General features: G+C 38.4%; 1 protein-coding gene across 1 annotated transcript in view; it reads right to left on the minus strand.

Moving 5' to 3' along the window:
• The window catches only part of UNC80 (unc-80 subunit of NALCN channel complex), a 240,407-nt gene that overhangs the window by 160,788 nt on the left and 55,215 nt on the right, over positions 1-24,404 (minus strand). Inside the window, exons 15-21 of the mRNA XM_089916431.1 lie at positions 21,957-22,104; positions 19,459-19,607; positions 16,905-17,071; positions 16,047-16,145; positions 11,914-12,128; positions 10,340-10,446; positions 8,680-8,776 (exon numbers count right to left, since the gene is read on the minus strand). Of these exons, the coding sequence (XP_089772557.1) occupies positions 8,680-8,776; positions 10,340-10,446; positions 11,914-12,128; positions 16,047-16,145; positions 16,905-17,071; positions 19,459-19,607; positions 21,957-22,104 (982 nt within the window). The remainder of the gene's footprint in view (positions 1-8,679; positions 8,777-10,339; positions 10,447-11,913; positions 12,129-16,046; positions 16,146-16,904; positions 17,072-19,458; positions 19,608-21,956; positions 22,105-24,404) is intronic.

A 24,404-nucleotide genomic window follows, 5' to 3' on the forward strand; every position in this document is an offset into this window, starting at 1 on the left:
AGAGAAGAGCTAACACCCATCCTTCTCAAACTCTTTCAAAAAACTGCAGAGGAAGGAACACTCCTACACTAATTCTATGAGGCCACCATAACCCTGACACCAAAATCAGACAAAGATACTACAAAAAAGAAAATTACAGACCAATATCACTGCTGAATATAGCTGCAAAAATCCTCAACAAAATATTAGCAAACAGAATCCAACAACACATTAAAAGGATCATACACCATGATCAAGTGGGATTTATCCCAGGGATGCAAGGATTCGTCAATATATGCAAATCAAACAATGTTACATACCATATTAAGAAACTGAAGAATAAAAACCATATGATCATTTCAATAGATGCAGAAAAAGCTTTTGACAAAATTCAACACCCATTTATGATAAAAACTCTCCAGAAAGTGGGCATAGAGGGAACCTACCTCAATATAATTAAGGCCATATACGACAAACCCGTAGCAAACATCATTCTCAATGGTGAAAAACTGAAAGCATTTCCTCTAAGATCAGGAATAAGACAAGGATGTTCACTCTCACTGCTATTATTCAACATAGTTTTGGAAGGCCTAGCCTCAGCAATCAGAGAAGAAAAAGAAATAAAAGGAATACAAATTGGAAAAGAAGAAGTAAAACTGGCACTGTTTGCAGATGATATGACACTATACATAGAGAATCCTAAAGATGCCAACAGAAAACTACTAGAGCTAATCAATGAATTTGGTAAAGTTTCAGTATACAAAATTAATGCACAGAAATCCCTTGCATTCCTATACACTAATGATGAAAAATATGAAAGAGAAATTCAGGAAACACTCCCATTTACCACTGCAACAAAAAGAATAAAATACCTAGGAATAAACCTACCTAGGGAGACAAAAGACCTGTATGCAGAAAACTATAAGACACTGATGAAATAAATTAAAGATGATACCAACAGATGGAGAGATATACCATGTTATTGGATTGGAAGAATCAATATTGTGAAAATGACTCTACTACCCAAAGCAATCTACAGATTCAATGCAATCCCTATCAAATTACCAATGGCATTTTTTATGGAACTAGAACAAAAAAATCTTAAAATTTGTATGGAGACACAAAAGACCCCAAATAGCCAAAGCAGTCTTGAGGGGAAAAAAACGGAGCTGGAGGAATCAGACTCCCTGACTTCAGACTATACTACAAAGCTACAGTAATCAAGACAATATGGTACTGGCACAAAAACAGAAACATAGATCAATGGAACAAGACAGAAAGCCCAGAGGTAAACCCACGCACCTATGGTCAACTAATCTATGACAAAGGAGGCAAGGATATACAATGGAGAAGAGACAGTCTCTTCAATAAGTGATGCTGGGAAAACTGGACAGCTACATGTAAAAGAATGAAATTAGAACACTCCCTAACACCATACACAAGAATAAACTCAAAATGGATTAGTGACCTAAATGTAAGACCAGACACTGTAAAACTCTTAGAGGAAAACATAGGAAGCACACTCTTTGACATAAATCACAGCAAGATCTTTTCTGATCCACCTCCTAGAGTAATGGAAATAAAAACAAAAATAAACAAATGGGACCTAATGAAACTTAACTTTTGCACAGCAAAGGAAACCATAAACAAGATGAAAAGATAACCCTTAGAATGGCAGAAAATATTTACAAATGAATCAATGGACAAAGGATTGATCTCCAAAATATATAAACAGCTCATGCAGCTCAATATTAAAAAAACAAACAACCCAATCCAAAAATGGGCAGAAGACCTAAATAGACATTTCTCCAAAGAAGATATACAGATGGCCAAGAAGCACATGAAAAGCTGCTCAACATCACTAATTATTAGAGAAATGCAAATCAAAACCACAATGAGGTATCACCTCACACCAGTTAGAATGGGCTTCATCAGAAAATCTACAAACAACAAATGCTGGAGAGGGTGTGGATAAAAGGGAACCCTCTTGCACTGTTGGTGGGAATGTAAATTGATACAGCCACTATGGAGAACAGTATGGAGGTTCCTTAAAAAACTAAAAATAGAATTACCATATGATCCAGCAATCCCACTACTCAGCCTATACCCAGAGAAAACCAAAATTCAAAAAGTCACATGCACCCCAATGTTCACTGCAGCACTATTTACAATAGCCAGGTCATGGAAGCAACCTAAATGCCCATTGACAGACAAATGGATAAAGAAGATGTGGTACATATATACAATGGAATATTACTAAGCCATAGAAAGGAACGAAACTGGGTCATTTGTTGAGACCTGGATGGATCTAGAGACTGTCATACAGAGTAAAGGAAGTCAAAAAGAGAAAAACAAATATTGTATATTAATGGATATATGTGGAAACTAGAAAAATGGTACAGATGAAACAGTTTGCAGGGCAGAAATTGAGACACAGATGTAGAGAACAAACGTATGGACACCAATGGTGGAAAGCCGCGGGGGTGTGGGGGTGGTGGTGTGAACTGGGTGATTGGGATTGACGTGTATACAGTGATGTGTATAAAATTGATGACTAATAAGAACCTGTTGTATAAAAAATATAAAGAAAACCTATTTATTAAGTTTATAGATGTGTGTAATTAAAAAAAAACACTACTGTTACCTTGGAAAAAAAAAGACTATACATTTTCCTGTGAGCACAGCTTTAGTCACATCCAAGTTTTGATATGTAATATTTTTATTATCATTCTGTTTAACTTATTTTCTAACTCCAATTGTGATTTGTTTTTTGGGGTGTTACTTAGAAGTAGTGTATTTCATAACTTCTAGTTACTTTTTCATTACTGATTTGTAGCTTAACTACAAGTCAAGAAACACACTTTGTATAATTTTAATACTTTGAAATTTGTTAAAATTTGCCTTATAGCACAATATGGTCAGTTTTAAAAATGTTCCAACTGTGCTTGAAAATAATTTGTAATTTAAAGTTTTGGAGTATAGTGACTATATATCTGCTTGTTGAATCAAATTTGCTGCTTACATTATTTAAGTTTTTTATATCCTTACTAACTTTTTTTTGGGGGGGGGGTCTACTGGTTCTGAAAGAGGTATCCTCTATCAGCGAATGACAGCAGTATGCTAAATCTCCTATTATGATATTGAATTTGTCTATTTTTTCCTTGTAGCTCTGTTGCTCTATATAATTTGAAGTTAAGTGCATACAAATTTAAAACTTCCTGGTAAATTGAAAACAAATTTATGGCATGGCATGAAAATAATTACCAATTCCTGGTCAACAACTTTAAAAATGTCTCAGCATCATACTGAGATATGTAGGTGTGAAATGGTATGGTGTCTGGAATTTGTTCCATAACACATTAAAAAAAAATAAGATGAAGCAAGTTGGAAAATTTTTTTAGCATTATTGCAAGTGGGCGATGGATATTTGGTATCCCTTGGGTCCTTTTTACTCTTTGTCTATGTTTGAAAATTTTCATAAGCACAAAAATGGTTCAGGGGCTTCCCTGGTGGCGCAGTGGTTAAGAATCTGCCTGACACTGCAGGGGACACAGGTTCGAACCCTGGTCCGGGAAGATCCCACATGCCACGGAGAAACTAATCCTCTGTGCCACGACTACTGAGCCTGTGCTCTAGAGCCTGTAAGCCACAGCTACTGAAGCCCACGCACCTAGAGCCCATGCTCCGCAACAAGAGAAGCCACCACAATGAGAAGCCCACTCACTGCAATGAAGCGTAGCCCCCGCTTGCCACAACTAGAGAAAGCCCATGTGCAGCAACAAAGACCCAGTGCAGCCAAAAATGAAATAAACTAAGTAATTAAAAAAAAAAAAGCAAGGTCCTACTCTACAGCCCAGGGAACTATATTCAATATCCTGTGATAAACCCATAATGGAAAAGAATATGAAAAAGAATGTGTATATATGTATAACTGAATTACTTTGCTGAACAGCAGAAATTAACACAATATTGTAAATCAACTGTACTTCAACAAAATAAATTTTTTTTAAAAGGCTCAGATTATAATTAAAATATTATTGTCAACATTTCCCATATTTCATTCCTTATGGGTACATTTCCTTTTCAGGTACAAATATTCCATATTGAAAATTCTATATTCAACAACTTCAGTATTTTTTTTCCATTTAGTATAGCATATTTTGTATTAAATGCAAAAGGAAGTAGCACAAGAAGAATCTAAAGGTGGAAAAAATTCAGAAGACAGAATTTCAAATGGTATACTGAAGGTAAAGCTAGAAACTACAAATAAGGAACAAACGTTTCTCGGACAATGCTGTTTCCAGACAGCTGCCTTTCAAAATACTACTCTGTTTACTCACTGGACATTACCAAAGCTATCAGAACAGGTAACTCCTGTTATTTTTCCTATCTATATATCACTTTATTAATCATTTATATATAGCCCTTTGATAGATACACATATCACAGGAAATCTCATCCATTAAAAAAAATTATAACCTTAACAGTACCTAAACTTAAACCTTGAATTTAAGGTAGATCCCAAGTAATATTTTTCTTTTTAGTGAATCCAGTTGTTTTATTATTTCATACTATAATTAAGATTTAAGATACATTAAGTGATAACTCTAAAATCTGTAATAGAACTAATATATAAGACAGGATGGATGGTAAAAAAAATATTCCTATTTAACCAATTTATTAAAAACAGTTGTCATCATTTTATTAAAGGAAGCATTAAGAATAATTATCCCACCATTTCTTCTAATATTTTTGACAAGCTAATTAATTCTAAAAGAAATGTATTCAGTATTACTAAAGAAAGTGTCATTTTGATTGAAAGAACTTCAGAAACAATGCAGTTAAAGAGTATAAATAAAATAAGAGAAAAGTGATCAAAACAATCTTTGTCAGCAAGAACCTATTCTGTGAAGAATCATTCACAGAATGATGTACACTTATTACAGGTAAGAAGATCAGCAGACTCCTACGAGCCCAGGACATAAGGATCACGCTGTAAGTAAAAGCTATTTACAATGGAAATTTTCCATTTTATCTATAAAGTATTAATAGATAACAATATATTTACTAACTTTTTGAGCACTTAGTGTGTGCCAAGTACTCTATGAAATATTTTATAATTTATTTAAAAAAATTTTTTGTAACAGTCATGTAAGATAGATCTTTAAAGATAATTAAAGAGAGAGAGAGAGAATGAGAGAGAATAGAGACAGAAAGATAAAGAGAAAAGGGACAGGTTAAGTAGCCTAGTCTAAGTTCATGCAACAGAAAGTAATAAAGTCAGAATTCAAATCCAAACCTAGTGACAACCAGCCTGTACTCTTACCACTCTGCCACACTGTGTCTCTAGAATACCTGAATGTTTATGTTGAAAGAGTTCAGACCTTTACATACTGCTGAAGGTAGTGATTATGTCAGGAAAGCTACTGTAATAAATAAATCAACACTGTACATGTTACAAACTGATTGTCAAGTTGTACCCTGCTGACATTTCGTATTGTAATACTGAAAGAAATGTTGAAAAGTAATTTGCCTATAAAAGGTACCTCTTCTATATCAATCTTTTATATAAATTACTAGAATGTAAAGATGCCTCTTGGCTTCCTTGGCCATGAATAATTTTTTAGTCTCAGTACGTTTTAGTTGCATTTATTTACTATTTTTTAACATTAAATTTACTGAGGTATGATTTACATAGAATGCATTTTTAAAAAGCTGTTAAATCCCAAAGGAGCATTTCAAAATCTAGTATTTCTTTAAGCACCATTTTCCATACAGTTTATGGCAGAGCTGAGCACAAAGAAGATATTCAGTAAATTTTGCTGATCAGCTGGAAAAAAAAAACCCATTGCTTTAATGAAATATCTTCCCTCAGATAGAGACATCATGATTTCTAAAATAAAATATTCTTAGTGAATAGAAAAATATAGACGAAAAAGATAGCTGGTCTGTGAATGTAATTTCAGTTCTGTTAAATGTTCAGCAGATGTGTTTTTCATTCGTTGAATAATTTTTTAGATTGAAAAAATTCTATCACCTATTGCATTTTATCTTAGCTCAGTGAAGTTCAGGTACTACATTGAAATTGAGGGTAAGAACGTTTCATATTTGCTTTCTTTAACAACTTTAAAGAAAGAAACAGAAAATATGCAATTAAATGAAAATAATTTAAATGAGAAGGAAAAAAGACAATGCATCTATAATGGATGGATGGGGATCATTTATTCACAGATTGCAAAGTAAAAAAGAAAGAAAGAAATAAGCAAAAGCAGGCTCAAAGTTAGAAAGATGTTCACAAGGCTAAGTATGGTAGTTGTTGCAAAATACAATGTTCTTAGATTAGCAGATAATGTTCTTTTGGTTTTATAGAATAGCTGGAGATACCTGTCTTTTGTGAGAGATTCTGAAAGAGTTACTCAGAGAATACCTTTTATAATTTTTAACAAGCCAGAGATCGTGGACAAAGAATGATGATGTACAAGCCATCTTCTTTTGCCAGTCCAAAGCACATAAAATATTCCAAAATCAGTCCCAGATTTTATCGTTTTGTCTTCTAGGCACACAGGAAGAGACTGTCTGTATTACAGGTATTGTTGACACAAACTCATCCTAGACTCAGGCTGTATGAATATTCTGTATCAGGTCTTTTCTATTTGTGAATGGAATATAAAAACTATGTGAAACAATAGTTGAAATCTGTAAGAACAGTGGATGAAGAAAACTCAAAATCCAGAATGTTATGAAACAATAACGATAACATATTTGGAACAAGAGTAAAAATATTGACCTATTACTTGAAGAAGGGAGTGTAAGGAAATCAAAGGAGGGTAAACAACTCAATTATGCTTTCATCCTTTCTACTAAGGAGAAAAATTCACAGATGGGAAAGTACAGAAAAGCTTCATTAAAAAGGCACCAAATGTGAACGACCCTAGTTTCTGAGTTTAAGCCTCAGTTCCATCAAATTACACTCTAGTGCACAGAAATGACCTGGAGATGCAATCACAGTACTAGTCAAATGACATCCAGCTAACACAGCACATACCTAGAGAACATACTTTAGTTCCACACTTCATTCTCAAAGAACCACCACAAAAATGTCTTTATAACACCGACAGTTTTGAACACTAGATATATCTCTAAAATATCATGAGTGGAAAGAGTACAAGAGGATTGAAAATGACAAAGATCCCAATTATTAGGAAGATTTTTGAAACCACAGACTAATAAGCCTGATGTGTGTCCTAGCCAAATTCTGTTAAGAGAGAATTGGATAGGGAGGAACACTAAAAAAAACAACAACACAGAAGTAATCATAGACACCACTGTAGTTTACTGAAGAAGACAGCGTGTTGAACTGTTACATTCCTCCTTTTGACAGAGTTATAAAGATATCAGTGAGATAATTTTTTAGTAAAGTCTAATGATGTTTTTTGTATAAAGTAGGAAAGTGCTTGCTGATCACTAGTAAATTAAATGTATGGTTGGCTGAAAAACTGTACCCACAAATTGTTAATCAATAAAAGTCAACTACATGTGCTCTAGGAGCTATTTCTTTGTATTTGTCCTGCTTTGTGAGAGTATCAACAACTTGGATGAAAACAGGGAAATGTGTATGTCTCTCATGATAGATTTTTATAGCACAATTGTAGAGAAGAAAAGATTCAGAATCCCTGGACAAGTGACTTAACTACCCCCCAAGTTAATGAAACAATACATTTTATTTATTTTGAGATGAAGAATGAATAAGGGCTACATCAAAGTAATGCATGATATTTGTTCATGAGAAGGACAGGTGGCAAAAGTTAATCCAAAATTCAATACAAACCAATTCTGTGATGTGAAAACAGATAATGCAGTCTTAAATTGTGTTCATCCACTGGCTGCATCCCTGGGAGCTTAACAGTTACACTATCTATTACACTGATTAAAGTCAAATATAGTGCATTGCATTCCATCTGAAGCACCATATTCTGTAAAGCACATCATCTAATTAGAATACATAGCAAAATGAAATCAGGTTGGTGATGGATCTAGAGACTCTTCTATGTAAGGAAAACAAAAGGAATCAACAATATTTAATGAGCAGAAGTGAGATCAAAAGAGAGAACATGAAATAGATAATAAGTGAAACTGGCATTATGTGGGTATGAGTGTGCGTGTGTGTGTGGCTACAGATATCATGACTAGGACTAGTGAGTCAAATTTATGGATAAGTATATTTTCAGCACATAAGGAAAGACTTTCTCACAATGAAAGCTGTCTAGTTCTGGAACAGGTTGCTTTGTAAAGTAATAAACTTGCCCTCGGTGGAAGTGTTCAGAGGGTGGCCGGCCACCCGTCTGGGATATAATGTGCAGAATTCCTAAGTAGATAGGTGGGTGGATAAAAGGATACCTGGAGTTTTTTTTAGAACTCTCAGATTTTAATAAGGGACAGAACAGCAGAAGAAAAGTCTGTGTCTTATTCTTTGCACACCCAGGGCCCACTAGGGAATGAGGAACATGGTAGGACTTCCATAATTGTTGCACCAAATTGATAATAAATAGAGAAGCTATAAATAGTAGTACAAACAAAACACATATGAGAAAGAAATGAATAAGAAATCAAAGGAAATAGAAAGTAGATCATTTTATCTAATCAAATGTTTGTTCTGTGTAATGAAAGTTGCATGTAATTCTTAGGCCAAGTGACATTTACCAAGACGCTTGAAGAAATTCTCCTCTTCGTCTCTCCCGTTTTCCATTCCACTCCCTGGTCCACCTTCAGAAAGCTTTACAGCACTGGTGAATTTGACCTGAGAGAAAAATGGATGGTAGTCAGATAACTCAATTCAGAGGAAATTCTTTGTGTTTATACTAACCTTTACCTTGAAAAATAAGTTGTTTAGAATATAAAGGTCACTTCATTTCTTTTGGCTTCCACATCTGGTTAGCTAGTCTGTATAGTTTATTCCCATGTGCCAAAAAAGATATCACTTATAACTATAATTTGAGAGTCTTGGTCATAGATTGAAAGTAAAATAATCAGGTACTATGAAAATAATTTAGTGAGCAATTGAGATATTCTTAGAGTTTAATTCTGATAAAGTCCAAACTCAAATTTATGAACAAGTCATATTCATCCTTTACAAACAACACCACAACTGAGAATCAGATGAAAGTAAAAGATAGCCAAATAGAAGATTTCAAATCTCTATGAAAGAACCGGTATAAATGAATTTATAATGTGTACTATAACTAAAGTGCAATAACATGTTTTTTTCCTAACACTTAAAATGTGTTTGTTTACAGCAAAGCAAGGAAGCTATGGACCTCACAGACCCTCAAATACTTGGCCAAATTTTAGTAAAAAGAATATGAAGAAGGAATTATAAATATATCTTCTAAATGTCTTATAAGCTTGCTATAATCTTTTTATAACTCCAAAATATTACTTTAAAAAGAGATAGAAGAAAACTGGTTTTAGTGAGATTCAAAGAAGAAAGAGTATAAGCAAATAATTTGTATATAAAGAAATGTAACTCCTATTACATGCTGAAAATTACAGCAACCAGGCCACGAATCAGCCACAGGGAAGACTCTTATCAGAAATGGATTTCACTAAGAATCACGACCTTTTCCAAACTGCATGCTACTACAATGCTTAACAGAAGAAGCACTTAGTGGGAAAAATCATCCTGAGCTTCTTAATCCTTTTCAAAGGGGAGAAAGGTTCAGATGGTAGGAAAAGTAGGGAAGGAAAATATATGGGGTATGTGTGTGTGTGTGTGTGTGTGTGTAAAAGAAATCACTATACAATTATGTGTCCTTGGATAGGAGCTTGAGATGTTAGGATTTCATACATGTATTAAAAGTAGCTGGGGGCTTCCCTGGTGGCGCAGTGGTTGAGAGTCCGCTTGCCGATGCAGGGGACGTGGGTTCGTGCCCCGGTCCGGGAAGATCCCACATGCTGCGGAGCGGCTGGGCCCATGAGCCATGGCCACTGAGCCTGCGCATCCAGAGCCTGTGCTCTGCAACGGGAGAGGCCACAACAGTGAGAGGCCTGCGTACCGCCAAAAAAAACAAAACAAAAAAAACAAAGAAAAAAAGTAGCTGGGAATTAATACCTATATACCTCTCTATATCTGCATTACAATTTTATTCATAGTTTTTTGTCACTTTTTTCCTTTCTGTGATTGCCTCATACTAAGACATCTTAGTTTCCAGAGTTCACTTAAGTTTCCAAAGCTTACTTACCTTGAAGAGAATTTCTTCAGCTCCTCCTTATTTGGCCCCTCCAGGTGTTTAGCAGTTCTCAGCCCTGACATTTTTCTATCAGTGACTCCAACATTCTCTTACGTAAGTAATGTCCTGTTTACCTTGGAGCTTTGCCTGATGAAAGAGAGGCGGTCCACAGAGCTGATGTCCAGGAGGTCCTCCACACCATCTGCCAGGCCTGAGAGGGAGGATCGTTTCAGCCAGTTTCCTAGTTAATAATTCAAAAAAAATTAGACCATTGTAGCATTTTCTCCCAAATGGATTAAACAAAAAAGTTGGCATGTGCCCAACAAGCAATGAAAGTTACATGACTTGATGTAAATAAAAGTGAAAACAAATTGTCTCCGAAATGTACATGCTTTGAATAAAAACATTCAGTGTTGGACTATAAAATTACATGACTAAATCAGAACAAAAAGAACCCAGGCCTCTTGCATGATTAAAACCGTAATCCATACAGTTCTCTTTGACAACTTTCACATCTTCCGTTAAGTCCTGTTGATTTTACCTCCTAAGTATCTTTCAAATATGTCTACTTCTCTCCATCTACACGGTCACCACCCAGTCCAAGCTACCATTACTTATACCTGGAGCACAAGGGCAGCTTTCTATCTGGTCCCCCATATCCACTCATGCTCCCTCCAATGTGTTTTCCATGCAGTGATCTTTTAGAAAAAAAGTTTACCTGCTCATGCTATCCCCCTGTTCAACATCCCACCTTGGCTCTGTAGGGCTGCAGGATGAAGAGACAACCTGACCTGCAAGGCCCACACGCTCTGGTCCCTATGGCTTCACCATAGTCGTGCAGCCACTCTTGTCTCAGTTCTTCCATGTCCCTCCCTCCTAATAACTTTGCACATTGTACTGCTACCACCTGGAATGCTCTCCTTCCTCCTTCTCCCAAGTACCCTGCAGATCTTAATATCTCTTCCTTCAGGAAGCCTTCCCTGATTCCTGCCTCTCCTCCCCCTCATTTAGGTTAGGTTTCATCGTTGCATGCTTTTAGGGCACTACATATACTTCCCTCATAAAATTGATAGTTTGGGGACTTCCCTGGTGGCACAGTGGTTAAAGAATCGTCTGCCAGTGCAGGGGACACAGGTTCGATCCCTGGCCTGGGAAGATCCCACATGCTGCAGAGCAACTAAGCCCATGCGCCGCAACCACTAAGCCTGTGCTGTAGGGCCCGGTACCACAACTACTGAGCCCGCATGCTGCAACTACTGAAGCCCATGCGCCTAGAGCCCATGCTCCACAACAGGGGAAGCCACCGCAGTGAGAAGCCTGAGCACTGCAATGAAGACCCAATGCAACCAAAAAAAAAAAATTCATAGTTTGCCACTCTATTTAGTTGCATGATTATCTGCTTTAGTGATTGTCACCCCTAATAGATTGTAAATTCAGCAAAGTCAGGCATTGTGAAATTCTGCTCACCATTTAATCCCTGAATCCTAGCACAGTGTTTGCACACCATAGAAGCTCATAGGAAAGGTTTGAGAACTATCTGCTGAAAAAAATGAATGAATGAATGAGTAAATGAAGGAGTCAGCCTAGGCTTTGCGACTTGAAAGCTTTCCCTTTCTCTACCTTCCCACGAGTTGCTCTGTTTGGATTGTGAGTTGGTTTGAGGACATGGCAGGGAATAAGAGAATCCGTAAGATAAATACAGACATACTTTTACCTATGGGGAGTTTAAGCTTCTTTCGGAGGGAAATTCTACGTGACCGAGAGCGGGTGCGCCGGTCAGAGGTGGTCCCCGAGTGAGCAGTGGTGCATTCTGAAGTGTCCTGCTCAGACTGGCTGCTGGTGTCACTTGCCGCACTCTGGGATTTGAACATCTTGCGCCAGAAATCTTTCCGCCCCATGTTGCCCCCTTGCATTTGTTCATCGCTGCAAGCAAGCAGAGGAGAGGGTTAAACGTCTGAACACATGGGAAATTCTCTTACATTTCTCTCAACCTCCTGCCAATGACACTGTGGCAAATCGTGCAGCATGATCTTTGATGGGCTGGGATTTAGGAAGAGGCAGAGTGGGAGTGGAAGGAAGGAGATCAAGCTTGACTCTCTGAGCTCTTCTTGAAAATAGCCATGTCTCAGCTGTCAAGTTGAGGAAATCATTTTTTTCAGCCATGATATAAGACTAAATATTACTGCAGGTAATCGTCTGCGAGTGTGAGTCATAAAAGCTGAAGCACTTACAGTGTCAGTAAATATTTAACTTTTTATTTTTTTAAGTTCCCTGGGGGGTGTGCAGCACCATATCTTATTCCCCACCCCTACCCCAGGACAGTATAATTCTTGGCCCTAAATAAACTCACAAAAATCCTTGAACGAATAAATAAATAAAATGCAATCACCACACCCAGGGGATGCATCATCCCACAATTTTTCACTAAGTAATTTTCATAGTGCCTGATTATTTAGCTTTCTTTAGTCAAAGAAACTTAAGGTTTAAAAGGAAAAAAGGGCTTCCCTGGTGGCGCAGTGGTTGAGAGTCCGCCTGCCGATGCAGGGGACACGGGTTCATGCCCCGGTCCGGGAAGATCCCGGTCCGGGAAGATCCCACGTGCCGCAGAGCGGCTGGGCCCGTGAGCCATGGTCGCTGAGCCTGGGCGTCCGGAGCCTGTGCTCCACAACGGGAGAGGCCACAACAGTGAGAGGCCCATGTACCGCAAAAAAAAAAAAAAAGAAAAAAAAAAGTAAAACAAAAAATTAGCCTGACTCAGTAAGACAAATGGGAACATCTCCAAAGGGATTTTTGACTAGGGCATTCCACAAGAGGAAAAAGATAAGTGGCCAATGGTATGCAGAGTTTAATCTCACTAGGAATTTTAAAAAAAGGCCAGTTGAAATGAGATCCCTATTTTCACTCATTAAATAGGCAAAGATTAAGGTGGGGTGGGCTGGGAGGGGAAGAAAGCAATGATACTATCATACTGCCATGATGAGAGAATGAGTCAACATTTCTAGAGGGTAATTTTGTAAGATGTTATCCAAAGGCTATGTCTACACCCATGACAAAAAACTTCAATTTCCAGGAAGTTATCCCAAGGAAATGATGGGACAATATACTAAGATGTAGATACTAAGTATCTACTTAGTATCTAAGATGTAGATACTAAGAAGGTCAAATGCTCACTGAGGCTTCTGGGTCAATGTTAAAATTTGGAAATAATCTAAATGTTTACCTCTAGGGAAACAGCTGAATAAATTATGCGACTTCCATATGATGGCATCCTCTGTAGTCATTAAAATCCTATTTTCAGAAGACTAGTGATATGGGGAATGTTGATGATATATTGCAAAGTTAAAAGGCACTGATAAAATGGATTAATCAGGATATCACCAGGTCAATAAAAAAAGTACACGTGTATGTGTCTTTGTGTAAGCTCGTGTGTACACATGCTCAAACATGTACCCAACATAATACACCAAAAGTTTACTGTGGTTATTTCTAATTAAAGGTATTTAAACATTTTTTTCTCTATGCTTTTCTGTGTTTTCCACATTTGGCAACTTGAAGAACACATATTATTATACTTTAGTAATTTGGAAAGAAAAGGTTATGGAGAATACTCTAGTAACATGTGATGAAATTATTTTTGGGGGGGGGTTTGGGTAATGGTCTGTTTATAAGCTTTGGGGTTAAATCTGGGATCTACCTAAAATTTGACAGTACTGTGTAAAGCAGTCATTTTCTGGGGATATTTACATGGGGATGCAGATTTTTTCTCTCAAAATCTCATTAGAGTACTAAATACCTTTAATTATTATTTTAATTCAGGACATTCTGTTTAGCAAATATGGTGTGAATTTAAAGCAGTGTTTTAGAATTTGACTTCCTTGCTATTTTTATCAAACGATCACAGCGTTTGAAGCATTTCTTACCTGTGGGGAATGTGCAACACAGTGATGAGTATATGACTACGTGGCCTGAGTGGGGAAGTATCCAGGGAGACTATAATTGATCAGCTTTACAATAAAATGCCGCATCAGCGCTGTCCAATGCGTGTGTATCAATCACGAGTTTCAGAGATGTGGGCATATAAAACTGCTTTTAATATTACTCAGTTAATGTCATTTTTATTTCAAAAGGAAAAAGGAGAAGTAAAGGGTATGAGGGGGGTAGGGGGAAGAGAAAGTTCTCTGTCTTCTGGCAGAGGAGGAGCCATAATCACGCACCCACCTTTCTCCAGTGCTAAACAGAGGACATGTGGTGTGCTCATCTCCTGGGCCCACTTGGACCAGGGAAAAATCCCATGTTTGACATTCTATGACATCCCTCCAAGTGGAAATTTTTATGTAGAGGCATATTAATACATGCATCTTCATTCAAGGGAAAGAACAGACATGTGCTAAATGCTGAGAAATCAGGTGGTGTTTACAGAACACTACAGAGAAAGAATCTTTTGCAATCTAGAAAACTAAATCACCTATCAAGGTACACAGTTTTATGTTTAAACCTAGTTTACCTATTAAATCATTCTTATTATTCAGATTAGCTTAATAGTTATTAGTGTTATTTTGGGAAAAGTCCTCTCTCCTTTTTTGGACAGATTCTGTATGTAAGGACTTTTAACTAGTCTTGTGGTTGGTTATTCAGCTACAGACAGACCTTTGCCTTTCACATTAATTTTTTTTCCCTTAGAGCTTATGTTTGGATTTTTACTATGTCCTTAAAGACGTCCTGAAAGGAAAAACTAAACCTCAGTTTTGAGAATGGAAATTAAAGGAGACAAAGGCTACATGGTAATTTGGCAAGTCTACTGTTTCATTGACTGTCATTCATTCATTCTTAAAATTAAGTGCCTACGATGGGCCAAGCCCCATCTAGGCATTGGGTCTGTAATGGTAAGTAAAAACTCATGAGGTCCGTGCACCCATGGGGTTGATTTACCTTCTCCTTACTTTTCTCCATCCATTTTAGGGGCAGTTTCTAAGATTTTGAAGGCCTACAAAAACTGCAGACTTTTTGTTCCTTAAAGGTTTTGTTTGTTGTGGATTACCAAGGTCCTATTTCATGACGGTGATTTCCTTGACTATAGAGAGGGCATATTATAAAATCTGGAATATCCTGCAGAATTTCTGGAAGGATAATTATTTACTACTAAATCAGGGTTTGGGGAAGTAGAATGGTATACCTAAAATGATGATATTTTAAATACTGATCACACCACTTGTGGGTAAATAGGTCTCAAAAGAAGAATGAATAGAAGTGAGCCTTGCATAGAACTAGACTGTATATTTGGTGTCTACAGTAATCCTCACATTTTCTGAGGGCACTATTTTCATGATGCTTTTGATTTTGTTATTATGAAAAGTAGAGATAAACTGATATCAGAGGGCATTGGAAAGGATCTCAGGAGAGAACCAAGGTGAAAAGGAGAAGAGTCGATGTTTCAGCTAACGCTGGACAGGAGAGTAGATTATCTTACTTATTTTTGGAAAAGCTTCATTGATTACATTGACAGTCGTAAGTGATTTTAAGCAAGAAAGTGGATGCCATCCCCAGCCCACCTGATACACATGCTATTTTTCAAGATTAATCTGTAGGATTGTGCATGAAAGGCAGAAGTGGGGTAGAGACTGGCAATGGGAAAGGCAGTGAGGGAGGCTTCCTGGAAGCACGAGGTTGGTTATTTGTGATTTGGGCCCGTAGAGATTAGTGGCTTTGGGAGTGAAAAATAAAGGGCAGAAGGAGAAGTTCAACAGAAATGAAAAACAAACGAACAGCAACTTAGAAAACAGAATTTCTTCCAGTGGGAAGTGCTCAACCCACTCCATGGGAGACAAAACCAATGCTACTTACTGCTCTGGAGTCTGTGAGGGGCGACCGGACATGAAGCTGCGACATTCCTCAGGTGCAGAGGTCACCTGGCCTTTATCCACAATGCTTCCTGCCTCTGACCTATGCAAATGGTACATTCCACCAATCACAACATAGCAGGACACCACCTCCCAATACTTCATATACTTCATAAAGCAAAACACTTTGCTATAGACAACTTAAATGCCCTGCAAACCCTATACCATCATGAGTTTATGTCGGTATGGAACATATCCTACCATTTGAGTCATGACCTAGCTACCATATTGCCTAAGGATACCACCATCATTGCAGACAGAGCCATTAACTACTGGCAGGATTTCAAGTTTAGGTATTTCTTTTAATCTTCGTAAGTGGCAATTCTTATATAAGAGGCATACGATAAGTTTGTATTTATTAGAAGAAAAAATAATTGGGCATTGCTCAGCAATTTTTCTTCTGCCATGTTAAAAATATTACTTGCTGAACAGGATGATATGGTATCAGTAATTGCTTTTCCTTTCTGGATAAGAATGTAAGTTAGCTATAGGAGGGACCAAAACACAGATAACATTTTACCATGTAATTAAGAGCTATGAAGTGTGGTTCAAGTGTATGAAAGTTTGGGATCAACTGAGCTCTGATTCATACAAAGGCAGCATTTATTTGACGGTAAACTCATTCCTTTTCTAATCTGTTGCTGGGCCACCACCAGTGATATCACTTGTACAAAAAATTATAGTTCCCCCATCCCTGTACTGGAGTTACACACCATGTAGGAACCACACGGACAGTACAACAGAAGATTATATTCTACAGACATAGGCAAACCCTCATATTCAGAGAGCTCAAGCTTCCAACCTTTTACCACCTCCAGGCTTAGATTCTGGTTCATTTTCCTCCACCTTTTTCCCTGGTGCCAACTTCTCAGCACTATCAAGCAAAGCACTGAGGGCCACTCTCCTGAAGACATTCCCATGGGCCTCTTTGATAAACTGGACCAGCTGACGGATGTCACAATACAGCCCCTGTTTGGAGGCCAGAAAGAAAGTGCGGGGGAAGATAGCTGTGATTGAATAGTGTCCACAGAAAGAGGGGTAGAGGGTAATTCCTTGGATTTAGATGAGCATTGGAATCATAAGAAGAAAACATATTACTACAGTGAAACCAACGGTATCCTGTCCCTCCATTGTTCCTATGGTAACATTACCAAGAACCTTGCCCATCATCCTTAGTATGAAAAAAGATGGTTACCATGCTTCATATTCAGAAAGTTGGCTGTATCATTAGAAAGACATCAATTTACACTTTTAACCACTGGATTCCCAAGCTTTTAATTTTCTCTCTTAATTGTGACTTCTGAAGAGATGCCTGCAAAAAAAAGGCAATCAGAATTTTGTCTAGACTAGAGATTTCAGTCTCTGTTCAGCTTCTCCAAATTTTCTGCATCATTGTGATAAAATATGCTAAGTCCTCTAGATACTTCCAACAGAGCCTGATATTCAGGGATGATCCATTTTGCTTCACAGATTTAACAAATAATATGTATGTTGTAGCCCATTTGAACATGAGCTCGACTATGGACTTAAGATGATACAGGGCTGTTAAAACCAACATATTAGTGGTTCAACTTTTAATGCAGGACTTTTATTTTAAAGATATTAAGCTTTGCATTCAGCATTTCCCCCACTCTCTTCTCTCTTTAAGAAGGTAGTTACTGGGCTTCCCTGGTGGCGCAGTGGTTGAGAGCCCGCCTGCCGGTGCAGGGGACACGGGTTCATGCCCCGGTCCGGGAAGACCCCACAAGATCCCACGTGCCGCGGAGCGGCTGGGCCCGTGAGCCATGGCCGCTGAGCCTGCGCGTCTGGGGCCTGTGCTCCGCAACGGGAGAGGCCCCAACAGTGAGAGGCCCGCGTACCGCAAAAAAAAAAAAAAGAAGGTAGTTACTTATATTCTTTGTCTTAGGAAAAGTTCATGACAAAGCAGAACACAGAAGCCTACAAAACAAAACACTTATCTTATAACCCTTTTGGGTTTCAAAACCTAAGACCACTGGGACAATTATGCCTATGATGTTTAGAAAAGCAGAAGGAAGAACCACCAAGGAAAACATAGAATGTCCTTTGGATCCTGTGGGCAGCAAGGCCCTATGCTCTCACTCTGCAATTTGGTGGCTCCTCCATGGAAGGCAAGGCCCCAGAAAGCAAGGGTCCCAAACTCACCAGAGAGCCCATCCCTAAGCAGCAGAGGGCACTACGTGAACTAATAGGCATGACTGATGACTGAGACCCACGGAGCCTCACCAGGCGTTGGGTCCTACCTAAGACCTGGGGATCTTTGCACTACTCTGTGAGGTGGGGAGACCCATGAATGCCTGAGGTTCAACTTCCAGCCATTCTGGTGGAATGGGGGTCCAAAGCCGAACTTAAGTTGATTTAAAGAAAATTAAGAAATATAGTATCTCTTCTATACACGAGTTTGTAGGTTAAGACTTATAAGAGCTTGCATATACTATAATCAACTTGTCAAATTACTTCTTGCCATGACCAAACTGAATGCATGGATGGTACCCAAGTTATTCACAAACTCCAAGAACCTTGCTAGGATGGCTTCAACAATCAGCAAAATTAAATTCCTTTTCATTTGGGGTTTTGTTCTGTTGATCTCAAGTGAAGTGGATACATAGGCTCAGTGGTTTAGAGTAGCTTGAGACCATTTCTTTGATTTAGGTAGATTAGCAGATAGCGTCCATATGTGTAAATGGGCTGATTTCTGCATAGGAGTCATTGTATCTAACAGATCGGTAAGTCAGAGAAATGCTTCTTTATTCCTCGGAGAGACCTGAATTCATCTAGTCATATCAGATGTCTCAGTCTTCATCCACATTTTACTATCCCAAACCACAATCTCCTTAGTAGCAATTAAACACTAACCTTTTATAGCCTGGCTCTCTGTACCTGTGGCTTCAGTGGTTTAATTAACAGTCTTTGTCTTTTGGAAGAGTAGCTAAAAGATTACAGTGTTCGATAAAAGAAGACAAAACCCATTTCAGCAGCGTATTTGCATTAATTTTTAAAGTAAGCATGGTTTCAAACAAAAGCTTGGTATAACTTTCTTTAATATTTCATGAGCCAACACGCTGGGCTCTAGCACCTTCTCTCTGAAGGGCTCTTAAGTACCTAGCAACTATCTCAGCAACTACCACAGAACCTCTGAGATGGAAAAGATAATCCACTTTGCAGGTAGGATAACAAGTAACGGAGGAGAAATGTGTTGCGGAGTTTCTACTGAGAGTTACTGGTGACACTGAGAAAATAGATACTTTAACTTTAAAAGTTTTAGACTTCACTTCTCTTTCTCAAGGCCACGGCACGAGACTGAGAACGCCTGTGGGAAGAAGAGGTGAGCTTCTCACCAGATTCTCAGGGCTGTGCAATTCATGCGTAGTTGAAGCGCAGCGTGTGATGAGGGATTTAAACATGGCGCTGACGATGATGCCCTCCACATTTTGGGCTGTGGATTTGTTGTCCACCGTGGTGAAGTTGTTTCCAAACCCAGCCTTGTCTGGAATGCAAAGGCACCAATTAAAGGCAGTGTTTCCATTCAGCTACATAGTTTAAAGAAGTAATGAAGTACTCCAGGAGTTACTGAAGGGCTACACAAAATACAGAAACAGAGGACTGAGGATACTCCCGGTTTGATCATCTCTATGACGACTTAAAGATAAACAACTCATAGTCTCCTTCAGAGTCTTTACTATGACACATTCCATCACTTTGAGAAATGTTTTAATTGATAACTCTTAGCAACAAAAAGAGGATCAACTGTTGACCCTATGAAAGTCTTTTAAACCTAAGTAGTTTTTAAATAGGTGATCACATAAAAAAATATATGATTTACTGAATGGTCCCTCAGTGGAGACAGACTTAATTTGACTTGGCTTTTTTGGTGGTGAAGAATGCTGGCTTCTCACTGGAAACTGTTCAGTCTGTGAGAAGCGGAGTGAGGTTGGGCTGACCAGGTGAGCCGGCAGGGGGAGAAGGTGGGGGGGACAGGGCCCTGCAGGGGAATTCACGCCAGCACTGGAAACAGAAAAGACTGAGTCTGGCCAAGAGCTGCACAAGACTTCTAGCAGCTTCTATGGAGTCCAGAGACTCCATAGCCACATGAATTGGAAAAATCTACAACCTCCCTTGGATCCACCTCCTTATAACTCATTCACACATGAAACGCCAGTGAACTGAGGCCATCACCCTATGTGGCATTTTATGCCAGTTTTTCACATTTCCATGGACACATTCTGTGGCCTTGCCAGAGTATTCCTCATAGCTTGCGAGCCACCTGTGGACTGTAGGGGCAGGATATGTGCAGCTCCAAGACTGATCAGATAGGGATGTGTGTCTCTGGCTGGCTGATTCATCGTGAGCCACTTTAACGTCTCAAGAATTCCAGAGGGAATTCATCACTTTAAAGTAACAGACCTTATTATCAACCTCTCACTGTCTGTGTCAATGGGCCGCGGATTATCTTTAGAGTTTACATTACAGAAAGAAATGTTTTAGTCTATTCTTATAGTTTCTATCTCAAATAGGTTAAAAAAGAGAAAAAAAAAAGTTTGTAATCAAGAATTTCTCTTGCAGTACCTCAACTACAATTCTCACTTCATTGATTTATAAATTTGTTATGTGCTTGGCTTAAAACAATTTCAATAACATAGATTATTTCAGGGATTCTATAGGGAACAATATTTTCCTTTAATGTGAAAACCGAACAATAAAGCCTGGGGTACAAACAGAAAAACTGTTTCTAAATCCATCACAAATAAAAGGGGGAGTGGCATGAATTGGGGGGTTGGGATTGACATATACACACTACTATATATAAAATAGATAACTAATGAGAACCTACTGTATAGCACAGGGAACTCTACTCAGTGCTCTGTGGTGACCTAACTGGGAAAGAAATCCAAAAAAGAGGGGATATCTGTATACATATAGCTGATTCACTTTGCTGTAGAGTGGAAATTAATACAACATTGTAAAGCAACTATACGCCAATAAAAATTTAAAAGAAAAAAAAGATTATGAAAGCAGGAAAAATAAATAAATCCATCAAATATAGCTCCATTATAAATTAATCAACCACTATCACACATATACTATATAAACAATAACAGCCTATACCAAGAAGTTATTTCTTCCCAGGCTCTAATTAAAATGTATATTTTACCCAATCAGGCTTCATACATCACCTTCACTTCATTACTGCATTTGCATTCAAGTGGTATTGGAGGTGTTCATTTATTATGGATGCCATTTGTGTTCACTGGTTGTGCCCTGTAATATAGGTCTTTATACTGGAGTTTTCCTAAAGCCATGAAGCTATAGCTTATGAGCCTATCTATAGATCCCTTTGCCCATTCTTTTTAAAATTCAGTATATGTGTATATCAAAATTATGTTACTACTATGTTTACTGTCGTTTTTTTTTTCCTTTCCTATTTTATTTTGTGAAAAAATCACCAAGCACTATGCCTGGCTCATTTCATATTTGTTGAACTAATGAATATATTTCTTTGTTCCTTGATCCTTGCCTCAGCAGTCATACAACAGAAAGTCACGGGAGAGAGAGGAGTGCCATGAGCAGAGTGTAAGGATAGAGGGGCTACAGGTGAGGATGCCACAGCTTTACCAAATTCCCATCTGCTGACCTAAGTTGTCCTCAGAAAGCCTCTAAAGTGTGTCAAAGATGATGTACAAATTTCTCATGTTTATATTTTATTACACACACGATGCACGCACAAACAGATATCTTCTCCTCTCCATTCTATCCCTAGAAATTTAGGGTGTCTCTGAAATGCTACCTGCTTTACCTCCCAGCGAGTTCTCCTAGAACTCGGTGCAGCTTTACTTACTGTCAGTGACCGGCTCCATACAAAATCCTAGCAAAGCATGCAAGAAGTCCACTACGTTATTGAGAGAGTCTTTGTTCACATAGTCCCTCATGGTTTGTCGGAATTGCATCTTATCTAGCTTGTATAACTTAGTGAGGCAGTTCTGGGCCTGCAAGGAAGGAAGAAAAGTGAAGAAGTCACAGGTACCAGCTTAAGCTACAGGGACACCAGTGGTCTGTGACAGAAGCCCTCAAAAGGCAAACATTTCCATCCATCCCTGCCGGCTGCTGCCCACCAACCCTGCCAGCCCCTCCTGTCTGAGAATGCAGTGGGCAGAGACAGGCTGAGCAGTACTAGGTATATGACTTGGAGAAGGGCTGCTCCTCAGGAGAAACCCCAAACTAGGGGCTAATGCTGTCCCAGAAAGAGCTCAGTATTTTTGCCAAGATCAAGATTTTAAGATCTCAAGGGAAAAACTTAAAGTGTAAAATTTAGGTAGGTGATAGGATTGGTCATCAAGGTTTAGGAAGCCTCAAAGGGTTTGTGCCATGGGAAGGAGCAGGCCACTCCCATGCTCAGCTGTCTTGAATTTAAGTAGATTTAATGGATGGTGTGACTGGACTGTAGGAAGTGCTTGTCCAGAGTCCTCTTATATGGTCAGGAGGGAAGGATCTTTGAAACATGAAAGAGGCATAAAATAAAGGCAAGTCTAGTTTGTTGATTTTTGTGTCTGCTTCTGACTGTGGAAGTTTGGTATTTAAATAGAAGTTGGTCTTCAGGATATGAAAAGCAATTGACCATTCACTAGGCCCTGCTACTCAAAAATATATTTCTTATGATCCAGCAAATAATTTTGCCATCTAGCAAAGAAAAAGGAAGTAATCCCCACCACCAGAACAAATAAAATCACATTCATTGGTTGGAGAAGGCCACAGACAGGATGCGCTAATACTATCTGAGACCCTTAGAGGGCTCCCTAACCCTCTCTTACTACTGAGAGAAAAATCACATTTGTGCAGTGCTTTGCTGTTTAAAATGTGTTTCTTGCTTGTAAGTGCATAACGACATTGGACTTTCACACCTTCTCTGTGATTTGAAGAGTTTCCCTATATTACAGCGGAAGAAACTGAGACTCAAAGAAGTAAAGAACTTTGCCCAAGTTGATACACCAAGTTTCAGAGCAGAGCCAAAATTAGAAGCCAGGGTCTTACCTCCTCATAGTGGTTATTTCTCCTATGATATAATAGTCACATGAATAGTTTAGATAGTGACTGTTGGGGAAAATGTATCTAGATAACACTACTTTGAAAAAAGATTTAAGATGACCAATAATAGAGATTAGTTAATATCTTGCGGAGAACAAGATCATCATAAAAAAGAAAGTCCTTAACAATGGAATGAAATGGGAAAATGATAAGAGAGAACTCTGGGTTGAGGGGAAAAAGCTAAAGATCAAATGGGAGGGAACTTTCCTGGTGGCGCAGTGGTTAAGAATCCGCTTGCCAATGCAGGGGACACGGGTTCAAGCCCTGGTCTGGGAAGATCCCACATACCGTAGAGCAACTAAGCCCGTGCGCCACAACTACTGAGCCTGCACGCCACAACAACTGAAGCCCGTGCGCCTAGAGTCCGTGTTCTGCAACAAGAGAAGCCACCGCAACGAGAAGCCTGCGCACCACAACGAAGAGTAGCCCCTGCTCGCCGCAACTAGAGAAAGCCCGCGGGCAGCAACGAAGACCCAATGCAGACAAAAATAAATAAAATAAATTAAAAAAAAAAAAAAAAAAGAAGGGAGGGGTGGCTGGGTGAGGACAACCTTAAAGGAGGATAGAGACATTTGGACAATCAGACAAAAGCAAGGAAGTTAGATCCCTGAGAAAGCAGTCCCTGAGAATTGGGACTTATTGGTGGGCCTTAATGGTGGCCCAGAAGAAAATTTAAGTCACAGGACCATTTTGACAAATCAAGGCCCAGAGAAAGATTCTTGGAAAACTCGAGAGGAAAAAGGAAGATTATAAAAGGTTGAAAATTGTAATTAGCAATAGGCATCCTGGTGTGACCTTGTTATAGTCTCTCCATCTGTACCACAAAGTCAGGTGGATTGATTTTTTTTTTTTCCATTTTTTCTTTACTCAGTCATAGAAGATTGGGAAATTAGGTGTTAACCAGAGGTTACTGGTTGCTAGCTCTAAAGCAAGCTTCTTTTCTTATAAAATAAATGATTCTTGCTATAAAATGAAGCCTGTAAAGTACTTCTTGCTTCTCTGTAAAATACACCAAAAAAGGCATTGTTTCAAATCTGCTCTTTAGAGGCTATTAGGATGTCTGAATGAGTTCAATCAGAAGTTTAAGCAAGAATCAGAATATCAAACCATAAGCATTTTGATTCTGAATGAATATTTTAAACTTCTCCAAGAGATATAAAGAGTGAATTCCCTTTCAATAATTTGGGACTACAAGCTAATAATT

This window comes from Delphinapterus leucas, chromosome 8, assembly GCF_059928025.1.
Source record: "Delphinapterus leucas isolate spDelLeu-1000000601 "Yukka" chromosome 8, BTC_Dleu_Yukka2, whole genome shotgun sequence".
Lineage (NCBI taxonomy): Eukaryota > Metazoa > Chordata > Mammalia > Artiodactyla > Monodontidae > Delphinapterus > Delphinapterus leucas.